We start from the raw sequence: 17,940 nt of genomic DNA, 5'->3' as shown, positions 1-17,940 counted from the left end.
AAAAGCAATAATAACCACCGAAATTAAAATGATTGAACTTCAATAAAATGTACGACAGGCCACTGGAATGAAGAACTAAAGTGTTTTCATTTCTCAACGGTAAAATTTTTGAAAATTTTTCATAGACAGGCTTTAGTTCGTGCCTCCCAACGAGTGGTCCCTTCCCAACTTATTAAAACGACTGACGTAGATGTGATACATATTGGCAAGACCAATTTACTAGGGGAACATATTTCAGAGAATGAAACTAGGCACGCGAGTTCAAAGAAATTATTATAGTGAAAATGAGACTACTAGGTAGGTTGCAATCAAATGCCTACGATATGCATTAGTCGAAAGCGTGCTACAAATTAGCGTGCAAATTTCAATTTCTCTCAAAGTACATAAAACTTAGGACGCCGAATCAACTTCTGATGAGCAATGCTCCACTCATCCGCAACGCTAAGGAAAAATGACAACCAATGCACTTTTTGACCGAATATTTACGGACTAACTGACGAACTCCTATGCTCACAGGCACAGTTCCTAAGGCGACTAGTAGTTTAGGATGAACGATATGGTTAACTAATGTAGTAAATTATATTAGGATTAAAACTCAAGTTCCAGTGCGTGCCCGATGACGAGTTAGAGACTCCCCAGACGAGAGTTAAAGACTTCACTGATATTCCCTCAAAGATCACTCCTTTCAAATAACTCATTTGCAGATAAAGTTGGATTTGAAAGCGAATAACAATAAAATTAACTAATTTTATCCATATACCGTAAAGAAAAATCTTTGGTGATAGGAAGGAATTTCGATAGAGGCGAAACCTTGGTCGTCAACTAAGCAATAGATGCAATACGAAACACTAAGACTAATGCAACTGGAATGTGCAAAAAACAACACAGGAATCTAGTACAAGACACGAGGCAATTCAGTCAAACCACTTACGACAGTTCATCCTTAATGTGGTGAATCAGGTTTGCTACGAAACCTGCGGCTAATAGCTTAAAGAAATTAAGGCTTTTTCACAATGCAATTCGTCCTCGAATGTACTTTTAAAGAACTTTCCAGAGCGCAGTTAGTAGACGACATACAATATTGGAATAGATTAATCAGCGAAAGAAACTTTTACATGTTATGTCGGAATAAGAAAGTACAAGATAGCCGACAAAAGTCATATCATGTGCTTAGATTCAGTTAAAATTGCGTTACTGTTTACCGATGGTGGTCGGTTTGTTTCTTCGAACACACAATTATTAAAGATACTTGAATTGCTGCTGAGAAAAACATTTGGAATCTTAATAAACAGTAAGAGTTGCATCGGAGAAATTCGATTTCTTAAATGCACCAAACTCCAGCTGAGTCGTTATGGAAAAATATGAACAATTTTTGGTAATACCACTTTGGTTAAATCGAATAATAAAGTTCAACTTTGGGCATCTTCATCAAAATTTTTTGAATATAAATAATTATTAATAGCTATTTTTGAAAATACATACTAAATTAGATATTCAAATTGCTTTACATAACTAAAGAACAGAATCGAGCCATCACGTGCAGAGATTCTAATACATGAGCAAGTCGCATTGAATTTAGAGAGAACAGAACGTTGCCTTTTTAAATTTCAAATAGCAAAAAAAAAAAAAAAAACTTTCTCAGCTCAAGAAATAGACTAAATGAGAATTAGATTTTAGATTTAGGATGACCGATTACAAGGTAACCAAGCTATTGAAATTTCAAACTCAGTGCACAATAAAATATGAATATTGACGGAGATTGAAGCATCCACAAACTATTCAGAACATTCTGCACCTAAGAGGGAAAATTCATTTAGTATCTTTGTAAACGTGGTTTCCAAAGAAGCGCATCTCCCTTCAAGTGAGTGATATTTTCAGGGAAGTTCTCGCTTCTAAAGCTTGGCGACTGAGACCTTACTTATAGAACTTGAGCTCTGAGTCCACGCAGTCTTTAAAGAGGTCGTCAAGCTCCGAGAGGGAGCCTGGTTCAAGGCTGCCGAGGGTATTGAGCGTCTCCTCGATGCACTGCTCCTCGAGCTGACGCAGCGTTGTCACGGTCTCGGCCGCAGCGGCCTTCAGCGCCGCCTGCTGACGACGGTACAGCACGTGCGACCTGTCGACCGCGCGCTCGAAGCGAGGCGTCTTCTGCAGAACCAACACAAAAGTAAGTTATTTGCTACAATATATTCACATCGATTGTTAGAAAAATGATCATAACGTGTACTGCTGGCAAAAGTTTGGCAATCAAGTAATGGACAAGTTCCTAAAAAATGAATGCATAGGTAAAATAAATCATGTTAGGATAAATAAACTGACTAGAATATAGGAACGCGAGGTCACCACTTGCCTTAGCCGGATCATTTTCAATAGCAGGGCTCTTTATGAAGGGCGAGATCCTGGCGTTGGGGGTGAAGACGAAGGGCTTGAAGACCGAGCGCTGAGGGTCAGGCGTGCCAGTGAACCAGTGACATGAGGGCCCCGCACTCCCGCCAGGGGGCGTCAGCACTGACACCTGAGGTAGTGCATTCAGTTCAATGGGAGTAGAGTATGCTGGATATAAATACACTAAATAATCAAAATATAAAATAAATCATCGAACATCAAGATTTTAAAATTCTTCACCACGATGTAAGCAATGGCCTCTTTGAGTTTTCGAGTACGGCAACTATAGGGATTTCTTTTGTAGTCTCCCACGTACTTTTTTCTAGATCTTCGTAGTGCTATTGGGCAAGGCATGAAGTTATACACGCACGCGTCAGGAATCAAAACTTGCATAACATAACCGATTTACCCATTTTAACGACTTAATGACATAACTTACCAAGCTCCCAAAGATTGATGATCGGGACCCCAGTAACGGATAACTTACCATGCTGCTAGCAGTGGGATGATGATGTTCAACAGGTCGGCTTATCTCAGATGGCACATCCCGCAAGATGGTAAGCATGTGTCGCAGTGAGAAGTCCCCTGCAGGGCACCAGGCAAGCTTGTACCCAACATCACTACAGCCAAAATTCCAATATGTGTACAATACACGATTGGGTGTACAACGTTCCATTTACTCAGATTAAATTTTCTATAAAATTTCAAAATGAGTATAGTGCACTGAGTAAATTAAAATACATGAAACTTTCCTGAGATTCAGAACGTAGGTATAACTAAGCATTCCGATGTTTAAGCATCTGCATTGCAATAAATTTATATTAGACAAGACGCTCAAAATTTAGAGCGCTTTCATGAAATGAAAATAGCCCACTAGGTTCTCTATAGTGAGCCTAACGGTCACACTTCTAAAACTAACAGTTCAACGATAGATACTTCATAAAATAAATAAACCATACAGGCAGACTATGGTTCGTCTAATCAAAGCGTTTTGAGTGAAACTAAGGCCGAGGGTAAAGAACAGAAACAACTGAAATGTCAATATAAATGTAAATAAACGTGTGCTTAAAAATAGTAGTGCGAGTAAATTTCTCAGTAAGGGCGAAATTTGCTGTGGGCTTCGTCAATAGTAATTTACTTGCAAAGAAAAAAAAGTACAGCGTTTCGAGGAATTTGAGTTTTTGTGGTGCAGGCAGAACAAGTCAATTCCCAAGCACGTGCACATCATGCAACAAGTTGAACATCGGTGAGGGAAACAAGCAACTGCACATAAACTTACTTAATCGACGTCACGTCTGAGAGATCAAAGGGAGGCCCATGAAGCCTTACTCTTACCTGTGCAGGAAGCTCGCAAAAAAATGCATGACCTCGAAATATTTTTGGGAGACGATATATTGGAACCAAATCGAAGATCAGATGTACATGGGCTTGGCCGGTGAGTATTTTGAGCCGTACATATCTAATCAAGCTATGCCGAACTCGAATATTCATCACTGGATGCACTATGCTCATGATTTGAATAATCTAAAGGAAAGTTAACAATATAGCGAAGTTGTACGGCAGTTTGCCAGTAACATCATAAGAGAACCCTACATGGAGGAAGCAATGCACTCTTAAGGACACGTTAGCAGTTTTTAACACTACCACCAAGTTTCCTTAATGACAGCGTTACCACCGACAAACTCTCACAAGAAACGAGTCTTCCTCCACCTCCTATGAGCGGGCCTGACCTGTGAGCCCGTGGTGACGAAGTCGCCGTCGTTGCCCATGCAGATGCCCGACGCCTCATCCCGCAGCACGGTGAGCATAGAGTGCAGTGAGAACGCCCCTACACAATCATTAGTGCTAGTGCATGCTCACATAGTGACTCCAGTGACAGCAGGTTGCATACACATCAATAATATTGTAGGTGGAGAGTCTTTGTTTTAGCTGAGGGATTTATTGAGATTGTAAAAGGGGGTAAATAGACGACATGCCTATCAAGGATTTTCTTTGCGTATTTTTGTGGGTGGTTTACAAATGTGTTAGATATGCTTATCAGTGATATTCGTCATATTGATTAATCATATCAAAATCGAAAATTTTATATTTGTCTTATTGAAAAATTTCGACAATCAATGATACTGGGTTCGAACACGTAAAAGCCCCCTCGGACGGGATGATAATAGCATCAGATAAAGAGATCAAGATACAATTTGCTGCTAATGGAGCAGATGTAATAAGCATTGTAAAAAGAATCAGAACTCAATTGACGCCACTCCATACAAACTAGAATCCTAATTACGAACGACGAGCAGAATGAAAGTAATGTTTAATATAGGACGATCAGCGAAATTGATACCGTACGCAAACACAGAAGAAAAATAAGTTGACGTGAAGATAATTTCAAAAACTGGAGAAATAAAATCACTCATACAAAAACACATAGACAAAAATTAGGGTTCAGCAGATTTCAGTGCGATTCCAAGCTATGATCCGTGTTGATGAATTACACACAGAAGAAACGTTGACAGAAACGCAATAATTGGTTCTATTTAAAAATAAAATATTTTGAAGACTTGAAAGCATATCATAAGATGCTGGGGACTAAATATCTTAAATCTACGACATTGCATTTGAATTCAAGAATTTGCCCCAGAACTCAAGCAAAGCAGAATGCAAAAAAACGCGTGAGAAATTTCAACGTCCATTACCGAGTCGTGAAGTTAAAGAAATGCAGAACCGAAACAATCAAGCCTCACATTAAAATTATATTAAATTCCAAAAAAATGAAAATTTAACTAAAAAACCTGTATTATCATTAACTGGATTATTAACAAAGACTTGACCCCTATAAAAGTGATCGGTCTAACAATTTTACGTGGCGATATTTGTGCAGGTTTATGGGATGCTTTGCAATAAGAACTAAGCAGATATTTACATCGTAAAAATTTAGGTCAGATCAAGACTAGCATTTATTTTACAATTGACAAGTAGAAAGACTTAGGAAGCCAGTATAAGATAGTCACACGCAATTTAAACTTTCACAAAATTGAGATTTAGCATAAATAACTATGAGAGTTATAATCATGATAAACTAATTAGCAATTTAGTAACTCAACTGACCATCTTTGGTGAGGTCGTGTAGGAGTTTCTCCCCACACTTCTTCCTGCGCGTGTCTGCACCAGAGCTCAGAGCCTGCAAGAGTCCTTGCCTTGTGATTGCAAATCAATGAAATGAGTCTTACTGAGGTACAACATTGATACTCAATTAGTGTTTGACAATATACAAAAAGGATATTCCGATGAAATGAATGCCAATAAAAATTAAATAGCAGAAAAATGATAGACTACGTGAGTAATACAACGATTTTATTCGTTCATATAATTTATTCATTTGGAATAAGTAATAGAGGAAAGCTCACTTTAGTGAAGTTAAAGTCTCCAGCTCCATCCCACCAGCCCTTCTCCTTGGCAACGTCCCTGATGTTGCTGCTGCTCTTGTCAAATTCACTGCCTATGCTCAAACAGTTGCTGATGTTGCGGTAGCCCTCTGTTTAAACGTCAATTCTACTTTAGTGATTTAAAGACAAATAAACACAGCCTAATGAATATTACATGACTCCAAATTGTTATAAACAGATTCTCAAGTTTGAAGTAAAATTTGTGAAATTTAGTTGTGCAGTAGATCAATAAATCAAATATCAGGTAATAGCAAGTTAACTAACTGCGGTATAAGTTAATAATTTTTACATACCTAGTATTGCATAGCTCCTATAATGCGAACTATTTTTATTATTACACTAATGGATAGGATAATCTGACATCAGGAGGACATTGCAAAAAACATCTTCGGAATAATGCAAAATCAATACCTAGGATATTGAATCTTTAAAGGAACACCCGACACAAGTATCACCATCAATTTTAATTATTCTATTATAACTTAAGGTTTTCACCTTAAAAGCTAAACCAAAATATTCCCGATAAAGTTATCATAACCATGAGTAATAATAGCCTACCATACCTACCAATCACAACCATAAGCCCATTCAAATATTCAGCCTGGGATGTCTATATTTACAATTTTCCTGAAATAATATCCATCTAACACTATGAAATGTAACGAAGTATAGTGAGGCATTCAACATTTAACACCCACTCACTGACATGACTGAGCTCCAGTAATACTAACATAAACACTCGAAATCACAAGTTATTGCATTATTCAGGCCGTACTCAGGGAATGTATATATGTACCTGAAATTTTCTGAGCAACCCAGAGCTGGCCGGCAGTCTCAAGAACCCAGGCTTCAGTGTGGTCAGCAACAAGGAAGCTGTTGTGGTAGAGTAAGTCAGGGTCTGTGTCAGAGCAGGGACCTCCCTGGCCGTGCGTCTCCAGCAGTGCAACCAACACATCCACTGCCTCACTGGCAGACGAACTCCGTTCAAGAGACAGTCTGTGTGTATTTATTGGAAAAAGTTAGAGGAACCGTCAGTGAGGCTTTACAGGTGTGACAAACACATTTGGAGAGTGATACATTTTGTGAAAAATTTTGGGTGGTAGGAGTCATACAATTTGTGACAAACTGCAAACATAATTTTTAGAATTGGTCAGAATGTATTTACATTTTACAGGAAGTTGGTGCAACCAACACACTAGAATTGGAAAAAATTAAGCACTGGTAAAATTCCTGCGTAAGAAATATTCAAAAGGAAAATGAGATATTTTTTTAAATTTCAAGTGTTTTTTGTTTAATACAATATTTGATGCATGACTATAATGGACAGGAAATCACATTTCATTGAATTATATTTCATAACTACTTCCAGTGATATTTGGATGGTAGATAAATGTCAACAAATTGGAAAATTAACAGACCTAACCATGTCCATGCCTAGAAGTCTTTCCTCCTTCTCATCAGAGCCATCCAGAGCATTGGTCCAGACAGCTTCATTGCCCACAACGACACCTTTCTCATTGGCACCCATCTCTGCACCCCACATCCATGCTGGCTTGCTTAGGATTACAGCATGGGTGTGGGCAACTTGGGGGATTTGTATGTAGGTGCACTGCAATAACAATATGATTATTAATAGAGATGCACAGCAGCAAGCAGGAGCCTTGATTAGCAATTCCTATTGGAGGCCTCTGAGGAGACCAGTTAAGTTACAATAATATAGCATTGCAGGAAGAGTAACACCTCCTAATAAATACATATTTAGATCTTCAAAAGGGTGAATTAATTGAACAATTATCAGAAGGTGCTCAATACAGTATTCAGGAGCAGTGTTAAAACCTAATTGTAGAACAAACATAGAAGATATTATGAAACAATAATTCAAGTTGAAATGATGCAAAGAAGATAAAAAATTACACATGGATTAAATTTCATACTTTGATTTAGCCTCAAAGACACTTACTTGAACTTGAGCCCCATCAGGGTGATCAGCAGCAGGCTCATACACCACTTCCTGCACCTCACCAGAAGGACGATCAGAGTTTTTGCCAAAAATAACAGCTCCACCCTTTGTCTTATCAGGTAGGACTACAAATGTATCACAGGATTGTGGGGGCATGGGAGACATCTGAAATTAAGAAAAATTATACATTTGAGAATGAAAATATTTGCGTATAAAATGAAAAAAATACACTTCAGTTTTCCTACTAAGGATTTCATGCTCAAATTATGTTTATCATATAAATACAGTATAGATTCTCTCTATTGCCAGCATCAGCATGAATTGCTGCCCCACCAGAATCCTTATTCCTTCAATTCAAAGTTCCAAGTATAATTTGATACCTATCTGATACAAGTGCAGCAGTTACAAGTGCAGAATACAAAAATTCTGGTTCTTGCAATATATTTCGAGGGTTTTAATGGCCTTTGTTCAAAATTTTTGCATATAATAGAATAAGAAGCAGCACAACTGCCAATCTGCCAGCAGTTTCTGAAAATCACTGGTGAAACTAAAATTTTAACTTGTGCTTTAAGAGAAATTTTGCTCACTGTTCAAGAATGGATAGATCATAGATGTCATTATTTTTGTGATGAGTATAGAACTTCTACACTCATCAATTTGTATAGAACTTCTATACTCATCACAAAAATAATGACATCTATGATCTATCCATTCTTGAACAGTGAGCAAAATTTCTCTTAAAGTATGAGTTAAATTTTAGTTTCACAACTAAATTTGTGAAACTAAACTAGATGTCATTATTTTTGTGATGAGTACCGTATAGAACTTCTATACTCAACACAAAAATAATGACGTCTATGATCTATCCATTCTTGAATAGTGAGCAAAATTTCTCTTAAAGCATGAGTTAAATATTAGTTTCACCAGTGATTTTCAGAAAGTAGAAACTGCTATCCAGTATCCAATACGGTATCTATCCAATAATAGAAGATCCATCACATTCAATAGTTGCGTTACATAACATAGAAACATAGTTTAGTTTATCAAAAGCAAATAAGGCAAAATTCATTGGCAAAAACTAGAGCAAAGGCAGTTTTGACGTTAATTAATTCATTCATTATTGCAATTTGCAGGCTAAAATGTTGACGCTCCGAGTATGAACACCTTCAAAAACAGACTAGATGAAGCTGAGCAGGAGCATATGTTCAGTCTTAAAATGCCTAGCAAATTACAGACCAGGCAATAAGTCCAGCAGCTATCTCAATCAATTGTCAGTTATGGAAAGATTGGGCTCCAAGGCCAGATCCCTTGTGAATCAACTTATCAAGTCATGAAAAATTCAAGAATCGGCAACAGGCCATGGGCCTATTTCTTCAATGCCGATTGCCGACACTTCTATTTTATTCTATAAAACAAAACAATTTTTGGGCTTTCTTTGGTCTTGTATTTTTGAATTGTATGGTTTGTAATGGTTGCACTTGCATCATAAAATTACAAAGTAAAAATTTAAGCCATGGATTTACCTAGGTAAAATCTGTCAAACAATCCAAATTAGATTCTTAAAAATTGGATTTACTAATGATTGACAAGCTTTTTATATGCATTTTTTTACACAAAGCTGAACAACTTTCTAGCAAGATCTGAACAGTTTTGTCAAAAATGGTCATTAGCTATCATGTTATAGTTATTCATGTAGAACACAAAAAATACAAATTATAGTTCTGACAAATACTTAACAGTTTTCATGACAGTTCATGTAATCATGTAGAATGGCAAGTCAAGTGCAGTACTATTTAATTCAGTTCCTATCGGGTGTGGCGTGTGGGCCGCAACCCGCAACTTCGTGAGGCTTGAGTGGCATGCTGCGATGCTGGCAGCTCATGTGCCACACAGCCACAGTGTCACTGACACTGATTTTATATTAAATTAATTTTTTTAATTATTATTTTTCAATAGATTGAAGCACTACAAAATGTAAAGTCTATTAACTGTTTAATTTGCCGTATTTTTCAGGATTCAGTTTGTGATGAGAACAGCGCTACTGCCTAGCACTAGCAGCCTAGGTACTGTCGCTACAACAATTGTCAATTCTGTCTGTGGCTAAATTAGGCCATGCGAAGAACTGATAATCCTTGGGTAATAACAATTCTGACTTTCAATGAAAACGACATATTCACAGAATTTAGTACCTTGAAACACCGAGTTGCCGTAGGCGTAGATCGTTAGAAAGGTTGCAACAGTCGACGAACTGTCCGAAACTGGTCAAGCCAAAGACCGACTGTCAGTCGACAGTCTATCAAGATCAAGTGACAGAAATTTCACGGACAACGCGAATGCGCAGCTGCGCCACACACCCAAACGACGTTCCAGAGACGTCGGCGGACCTTTCGAACGAAATCCTTGATATCATTTGTTGCTTTAATATTCTATTCAAAAATTTGTGTTTTAGAATAGTATTTTTATTCACAATTAATCATCGGCGACATTTTCACCTCATATAGCCTTCCACACGACCGTAAAAACATAAGATCGACTGCAACTTGAAATGGACACCAATGGCATGCAGCTTCGGATAAGATGCGCGTAGCCCGTATGTAGAACTTTTGAAATACTCTGCACTAAAACGAATATTGATTATTTTAGCTAAAGCCAATTTTCTCAGAAGTTTTAGCCATTTTTGCACCGGTAAGAGTTAAGACACTTCAGCGAACTCGGCTGCGAACTGGCCTGCGCACTCGAATGCAAATCCTAACTTCATTTTGAACTCTGCCAGCCATAAATCCATCGATAATGAACGGATTTTATTCAAATTTGAAAAATTAGTAAATAATATCAGTAATTTGTGGATGGAATTTTTCAGATTTTTACATCAATTACTTTTTTATTATTACGGAAAACCTAACATCATTTTGGACTCTGCCAGCCATAAATCCATCATTAATGAACGGATTTCATACAAACTTGAAAATTAAGTAGATATTATCAATAATTTGTGAACGGATTTATTTCAGAAGTGAGCGTTCAGATTTTTACATCTATTACTTTTTTATACTGCCCTAAAATACTGAAACTTGACCTAACTAGGACCTAACCTGCGAGGTGAACGTGAAGTTAGGTTTTCTGTATTAATAAAAAAGCAATCGATGTAAAAATTTGAAATAAATTCGTCCACAAATTATTAATAATATCTACTTAATTTTCAAATTTGAATGAAATCCCTTCATTATTGATGGATTTATGTCTAGCTGAGTTCAAAATGAAGTTAGGTTTTCCGTATTAACAAAAAAGTAATGATGTAAGAATCTGAAAAAATTCCATCCACAAATTACTGATATTATCTACTTATTTTTCAAATTTGAATGAAATCCGTTCATTTTTGATGGATTTATGGCTGGCAGAGCTCAAAATGAAGTTAGGTTTTCCGTATTAACAAAAAGTAATTGATGTAAAAATCCGAAAAAATTTCATCCACTTATTACTAATATTATCTACCTATTTTTCAAATTTGAATAAAATCCGTTCATTATTGATGGATTTATGGCTGGCAGAGTTGAACGTGAAGTTAGGCTTTGCATTCGAGTGCGCAGGCCAGTTCGCAGGCGAGTTTGCTGAAGTGTCGATTCGGTCATTTATGCGGAAGTACATCGATATAAGGATTAACATCAATTGACAGCTTGCTCTCTAAGACCATAATAATTTTCCAATTGGCTGGCCACACAGTGTAGAAATCGAGATGCTCATAATGAAAAAAAAATTGCGTGTACTCTTCTTATACATCATTTCAGCGCAAAGCGAAATAATTTTCAGCCAATATTATTTAATCAATAAGAGTGTTTACTACAACGACCGCCGGAAATTGTCAAATTCAATTACAAATTTCTAATTTATTTTGAAAGCAGGACATATATTGAACCCAAATGCATCAAGAATACTAAACAAATATTATTAATAAAGTCACGGCAATCACGAAAAAATATCACGCTGGATGATTTTTTTCCTGTTATTGTCAGTGGAGATCGTAAATTACGGGCAGTGGTGAAATAATTGTTGTTGAGGCAATAAAGCATTTTCGAACGAACGGTTTTAGCAATTCTGGCACGAGCTGGTGAAGTCTGATTTGATTACCGTTAAACGAATCTATTGTAGTAAACAGCATCAGACGGCTCATTATTCAAACTGTGCCAAGTCCTCCGGAATTTTCATTGAACAGCTCTATATCAGGCCTCAAAAATGAATAAACTAATAAATAAATGAAATAAATAAAAAATAAATATATAAATAATTAATGATAATAATAAATACGAATTTTGTAAACTCGGTTACGTGCATTTTTTATCTAGTCTCTGCAGCATGAACATATCTCCCAAATTCATCTCGCCTGGCGTAGTCCATTAAATGATCGTTGTTTATAAGTATTTGAAACTAACAACAGTTACAAAATTAAATATCTATAATTATTTATTCATGATAAATTTTTATGCCAACAATATTTATTTTATCGTCTATCATAGATTATACTTACGGCTTCAGGAGACTTTAGAAAGGAACTCTTTTTGATTTAAGAAGAATCATTGGATTCTTAGCCAGACACCACGATTAAGTTGCTGACGCTTGCATGCATGCGACGTCCTAGTCGAAGATACTCTCACTTTCACTGAAGGGTAACGAAGAGCGAACCAGGCCCGCATGATCACAGTGTCCTGGGAGAGAAGTGCTTGACTGACGTGGGAAAAACGTCAATACGCGGCGCACATCAAGATTAAAGAATATGATGAGTCGTCTAATGGTGAAAGGAAACTTTAATTCTTCTAGGCCCATGATAAACATTATTAGTGAAAGTGGCCATGTTATGATAACAACTCGATAAATTTGTGGTCACGCTGGCGCTGGAAAAATGCGCGTGCAACTTATGGAAAAGGTGGATGATTAATACAAGTGAGTGGAAACACAACCCAGTCAAAACAGGCCCCGATCTTTCAATAAGTGTGATGTCCGATTTTTCGGCCTTGACTATTGGCGAATTTACAGGCTGAGGGCTTGAAATTTTACAAATGTTTTCATTATTCTAAACCAAAAAGGAATTCATCACTCAATTATACTGACTTAAAATTTTCTATAACTTAGTGACGCAACGAGCCTTCAATTTCCAACATCTCTTGCTAATTATTTGCTGTCCACTTCAAGCGCTGTCTCTCGTCATTTAACAAATTTTATGTCAGAAAATATCCCAATAACCGTGAAACTCGCACTTTGAAACTTGTGGCATGCTTAGAGAATAACCTTGGCATAATCTACAATAACGAGTAGTCATTTATTTAATTTTCTTGAATACGTACCGTATAAGTTACAAACCAGATATTATTGAAGTTGCTCTAAAATAATTACCAAATTAGGACTCCAAGCGATAACATTAAATGCATTTCTTGAAAGAATTTTTTGCTATCAATACTTTAACAATAAGTTAGTTTAGTGACCCTATGATTACTAGCGCTTCAGCTGCTAAGCTATCACGCGCCGCTTTAACAATAAAGTAAGAAATTAATTTATTAGAGTAATTAAGAAATGAGGCAGTTTTTGTAGTAGGACCAGATGTGTAAACGAAGCAAGCATACGAAATCATACGTATCTAAGTTCTTTATGATTTTTTTCCAGGATGCAGCCCTCGAGCATTGCATCTTTTAAAAGAGAAGACATATGTGAATAAACTTTACTAAATTAACAAAGGCTGCTTAAAAGTTAATGTGTGCGCACATATATTTATGGAGGATAAATGTCACACAGTAACGAGTAAATGAGTTTTTACTATCACATTGATGCTCATTTGACGGCCGTAGCAAAATGGTGGCCATTTTGCAGAAGGTCAGTTGGCACTGGTCGAGGTAACTGTGGTCTACGTGGGGAGGTTGCAATACAAAATACTTTTAGGATAGAAGTAATATATCCGAAGATCACTTATTGTATTGCCTCGTCGTCGTTAGCGAGTCTGGTTTAATCGATAAGGTCCATTGGTATGAAATATTTTTCAGCGTTCAATTCCAAGCCCACACTTGTGATTTTCTATTTCCGAATTCTGGACGGCATCGTGCAGGTGTGGTTTTTGAAGAACAGCATTTCGCATCAACCTGATGTCGTTCAAAACGATCGTAAGGATATGCAGAAATTTATTCAAATTAAATTGTTGCGGCAGAACTGTGACTAGAAGCAACAGTTTAATCTAAATCATATGAGGAACATTCTGGCGCGTTACCATCATTAGTTTAAAACTTTAAATAATACATCACTATTGAATTTGTTCTTACGTATATTTAGCTGAGAGTTTCATAAAAAATATTTTTGGAGAAACAATCTGATTGTTCCATTTAAAGCAAGCAAGCATAATTTGACGGACACAAATTACAAAATCATGGAAATGCGTTCAAAATTTCCCGGAAATAATCTTGTAGCCGCCCTTTGTTCGTCAATTTCTTCACGCAGTTCCAAAGTTTGAGTCATTTTCAATTTCAGGATACAAGTCAAAGACGTACTACAATGTAATTTTTTATTCAAATCAAGTTCAGAAACAGGCAATATCATCTCAAAATTAATCTGTTTGCGCCTGTGAAAATTTTAAAGTAAAAAATTCAGTGCATACATTTCCTCTCCATTAAAACAAAATTATGTTGTTCGAGAAATGCTCTTACATACATACTTTTCGATGTCGTAATTTGAACAAGTTTCTACTTTTTTTTTCTACCAGCCAAAGTGGAGGCATGGTAATTGCGAACGAAAAATTTAGCGAAGCCGCGCCGAACATTAACAGCTCATTTTTTCCTGAGCAAAAGAGGAACGGAAGGCGTAAACTACAAGGAAAAGTTCCGGTGTAACGCAATGAAGCATCCGCAATATTCTCCTGCCAGGGTTACGAAAGAAAATCTAGTATCTGCAGCCTGAGAGTGTGACGCAAGCGCGAGGAGGTTTGAAAAAAAGTCTGTATAATTGAGGACTTACAGTCTCTTAATCATTTCTACAACCACGAAAAGTTTAAATTTCAGGTAACTGCATTTCAATTTTATTAGCTATCTAAGATTCTTTTTGCACATCGAGGAATTGAATGTTGTTGAAAACTAATCTCATTCTTGCTGATAAATCAGTGTTGTAATCAAAGCAGGGAAATTAAAGGTTACCTTAAAAAGAGAATAGTAATATTCGAATGCATTCACACAGCCTTGTAAACATTAAAATATATTTTAAAGGAGCCTTGACTCGAGTCATTCAGCTCATGACCGTCGAGTTTCTAAGAATTAATCCAAGGGGAGTTATGCAGCAATCCTTAAATTCAAGAGAAAACAATTTTTAAATTGAGTCTAGAGTTGCTTCACCTTCACATTTTCTCGTTACACGGCACCTAAGGTTATGTAATGTGAGTCGAAGAGATGTGCGTTTCGTTTCTCTCATATGAAATGTTTTTCTTCTAGAATGAGACTTACTGAATCCGAAAAATGTGTGGAAATATGGATTTCAGCTTAACTATATGTACGTAATTATATCCAGCTGGCGTAGTATAGACGAAAAAATTTCTATTACGCACAGTAATGCGAATTAAAGATAATTAAGAAAATGAAAAATGAAGGTGAGGAATAAGCATGAGGATTATTATTGATTTATTGTATACGTCAGCCTATGAAGCCTAGATGGAGTTTTAGTTTCTACGTATTATTAAGGCACTCCATGAGTCTCCTGATTTCAACCATGTCATGGTCCTGTTTTGTTGATATCGTTACACGCATGGTTGAATTAATACATTTCAACCATGGTTACACGAACATGAAAATAATGAAAGAGATAAAGAAAATCTTTCGAAACTAATTGTAACAAGTATACACTAATAAATTAAGATGTTTTCTATAAGATGTTTTGACTTAAATGGTCACATTTAAAACGTAAATGAAATAACAATAATTATTCGGTGTAAACCACTTTCAAGGTCACTAACCAATAACAGGTTTGATCCCCCAGAGCTACCATAATCAAGTCGGGAGTTCAGAATCAAGATCCACTCGCTCGGCCGGTTTGCAACAAGTGTCCCACACAAGGGCATCTGGAAACGTGATGAAGCATCGCAAATTTCCCAGTGAGCTTTTCAATAGCGAAAAAACGAGGCGGTACTTGATTTATCGTGTAAAGAAAATACTTGGCTCGTTCCGTGGAAAACGAGCCACACGCAAATTGTTTTCGCGTCCAATAATTTTATGCCGAGGAAAGTTTGTTTTTGAGCGTTCAACAGTCGAAATTAGGTTGACGCCTGGGTGCTATATAAAAACAAAGCTAAGGAGACAAATTGACCATCAATTTTCAACGTTCGCGGTTCTTGAGGGTGATGACTTGGCACAAGGAATAACTATCGTAGGAGGGAAACTGTGATTATTTACAGATTAGAGTCGATTTACAGATTAGAGTCATGCATTTTCGTCTCTAGCTGGAACGTTCAATGCATTAAAATAACACTTGAATAAAGTTGGAATTACGATCTTCAAACATTTAATTACGAGCTTCAAACATTTAAAAAATTAAATATTGTAATAAGAAAAGTGGCGCTTCAGCAACTCTTAAAATAATTCTTATATCTTATCTTATAAACTATCGTCGTAGCCAAAACCATTCCTGACGCAAGTGGGCGTCTGTTTCGAAAGTAAGAACGATCTCTGGGTGTGAAGGGAATTCATCGTGAGGTCACGACAGCTCGGGAACATGTAGCCGATGATACATACACTCGTGGTCCCGTCCGTGCAATTGGAAGCGCAGCAAACAACTCGTCCGCACGCAACGCGCACAACGAAAACACGGGCGGTGACGACCTGTCACGCGAGATGATCCAAGCATCGTGTTCCAGATTAACGATCCTACATTTACTTTAAATATAAGATAAAGTTTAACGGGTGACTGAATATATTACGTTTAAGCAGTGAATTGTATGTAAGCTAGAGTAATAATAAAAATAATTTTTGAGTTACAATATTGAAAAAGACAAATAACTTTTTATAGAAATAAAAAGATATTTGAGTGAGTTACTTTATGTAACGTGTTGCAAAGTCCAAAAAAGCTAAAGTATTGAAAGGGCGAGGAAATTTTCAAATTGTAGCGGATAATTCTTGCCGATATCATCGGTTTTTATAGCACATCAACAAGACTTCTTAGAACAAATGCATGCAATTAGTACGACAAACTTTGTTTATCGCTACAAATCTCCTTAAAATGCGTCGATAAAAAGATATAAAAAAAACTTTTATAATAAAATCAATATTTTATACGTTCAAGTCACAGCAAAAAGCTAAGCCAAGCCATTGCTATTCGCAATTAGTTTTTGTTGTTAAGTTCTTTGTTTATTTTCGTGTGCAGGTTTCTATATTTTTTCTTTCCATACTTGTATAAGCACATTGAATGTGAAATTGAACTCACAATTAAACGGCATCTGCAGATCTCAACCAAGGTGAATGTTTAAGTTTAAAGAGACGCACTTCAAAAGAGCTCCAAGTTGGCTTTATCTGCTAATTTTTTTACTAGACCGGTTATATGGACAAAAAGTAATGTACCTCGTTGCACCCTTCACTCAGTTTATAGAAGCTGAGGGCCTCCCATGTACAAACCTGCTTAGCGCGTCCTCACAAAAACGAGAAGTAAAAGTGTCAACTGTAAAACGCAACTCCGGCCAAAACCTGCAAAGATACACATTTTCTTATAGTAAGATGAAGTCTCATATGAATTAGAAATATAAGTCTGACTTTCAGCTCGGCCAACCTGGTTCCATGCAGCGTTTTTGATTATTAATCTTCCACCAATCACAGAAAGGTGCTCGTAGTTAGTTAAATCTAACCATGCATAGATACATGGTTCCTGAAATAGTTCCGTGTGATGGCGATTAACATCATTTTGTTACGTATTCTGCTGGACTAATCTAGCAAATTTTTCAATGTGATTTTTGAATTAAATTATGCTAAAATCTTGATTTTCTCTGGAGGGTAGAGCTTAATTTATTTCAGGTTTATGGCACCTGCTTCGCAGTTTGCTGATGCGCCACAGAAAAAATAAATCGTCATACTTCCGTCTCAGTCACGCGCGCCCCACAAGGTCAGGATGATACTCGTCATTATCAACCAGTCGGATAATTTTATTCTTAAG

At 36.6% G+C, this 17,940-nt stretch overlaps 1 protein-coding gene across 2 annotated transcripts; it reads right to left on the bottom strand.

Moving 5' to 3' along the window:
* Positions 1-255: 255 nt before the first annotated feature.
* Positions 256-10,500, bottom strand: LOC108676216 (secernin-2). 2 transcript variants are annotated; one of them, XM_018164270.2, is made up of 9 exons: positions 9,975-10,500; positions 7,786-7,950; positions 7,244-7,434; positions 6,622-6,821; positions 5,787-5,914; positions 5,488-5,560; positions 4,113-4,210; positions 2,348-2,512; positions 256-2,145 (listed from the first exon to the last, which is right to left on the bottom strand). In XM_018164270.2, the coding sequence occupies exons 2-9, from the start codon at positions 7,948-7,950 to the stop codon at positions 1,915-1,917; spliced, it is 1,251 nt and encodes a 416-aa protein (XP_018019759.1). In that variant the 5' UTR covers positions 9,975-10,500; the 3' UTR covers positions 256-1,914. The 2 variants fall into 2 exon arrangements, with proteins under 2 accessions (XP_018019759.1, XP_018019758.1); XM_018164269.2 differs by lacking the exon at positions 4,113-4,210 and adding an exon at positions 2,870-2,967.
* Positions 10,501-17,940: the final 7,440 nt, after the last annotated feature.

This window comes from Hyalella azteca, unplaced genomic scaffold (assembly GCF_000764305.2).
Source record: "Hyalella azteca isolate HAZT.00-mixed unplaced genomic scaffold, Hazt_2.0.2 contig5, whole genome shotgun sequence".
NCBI lineage: Eukaryota > Metazoa > Arthropoda > Malacostraca > Amphipoda > Hyalellidae > Hyalella > Hyalella azteca.
Note: the sequence above shows the minus strand (reverse complement) of the source record. Positions and strands in the feature narration are given on the sequence as shown.

Excerpts from the sequence above, each read along its gene's own strand:
- LOC108676216 (XM_018164270.2), bottom strand. The coding sequence starts at position 7,950 with ATGTCTCCCATGCCCCCACAATCCTGTGATACATTTGTAGTCCTACCT. Across the intron at positions 6,822-7,243 it reads CTAGGCATGGACATGGTTAG|ACTGTCTCTTGAACGGAGTT; the intron begins GTCTGTTAATTT and ends AAATACACACAG. Across the intron at positions 5,561-5,786 it reads GAGACTTTAACTTCACTAAA|GCTCTGAGCTCTGGTGCAGA; the intron begins GTGAGCTTTCCT and ends GGACTCTTGCAG.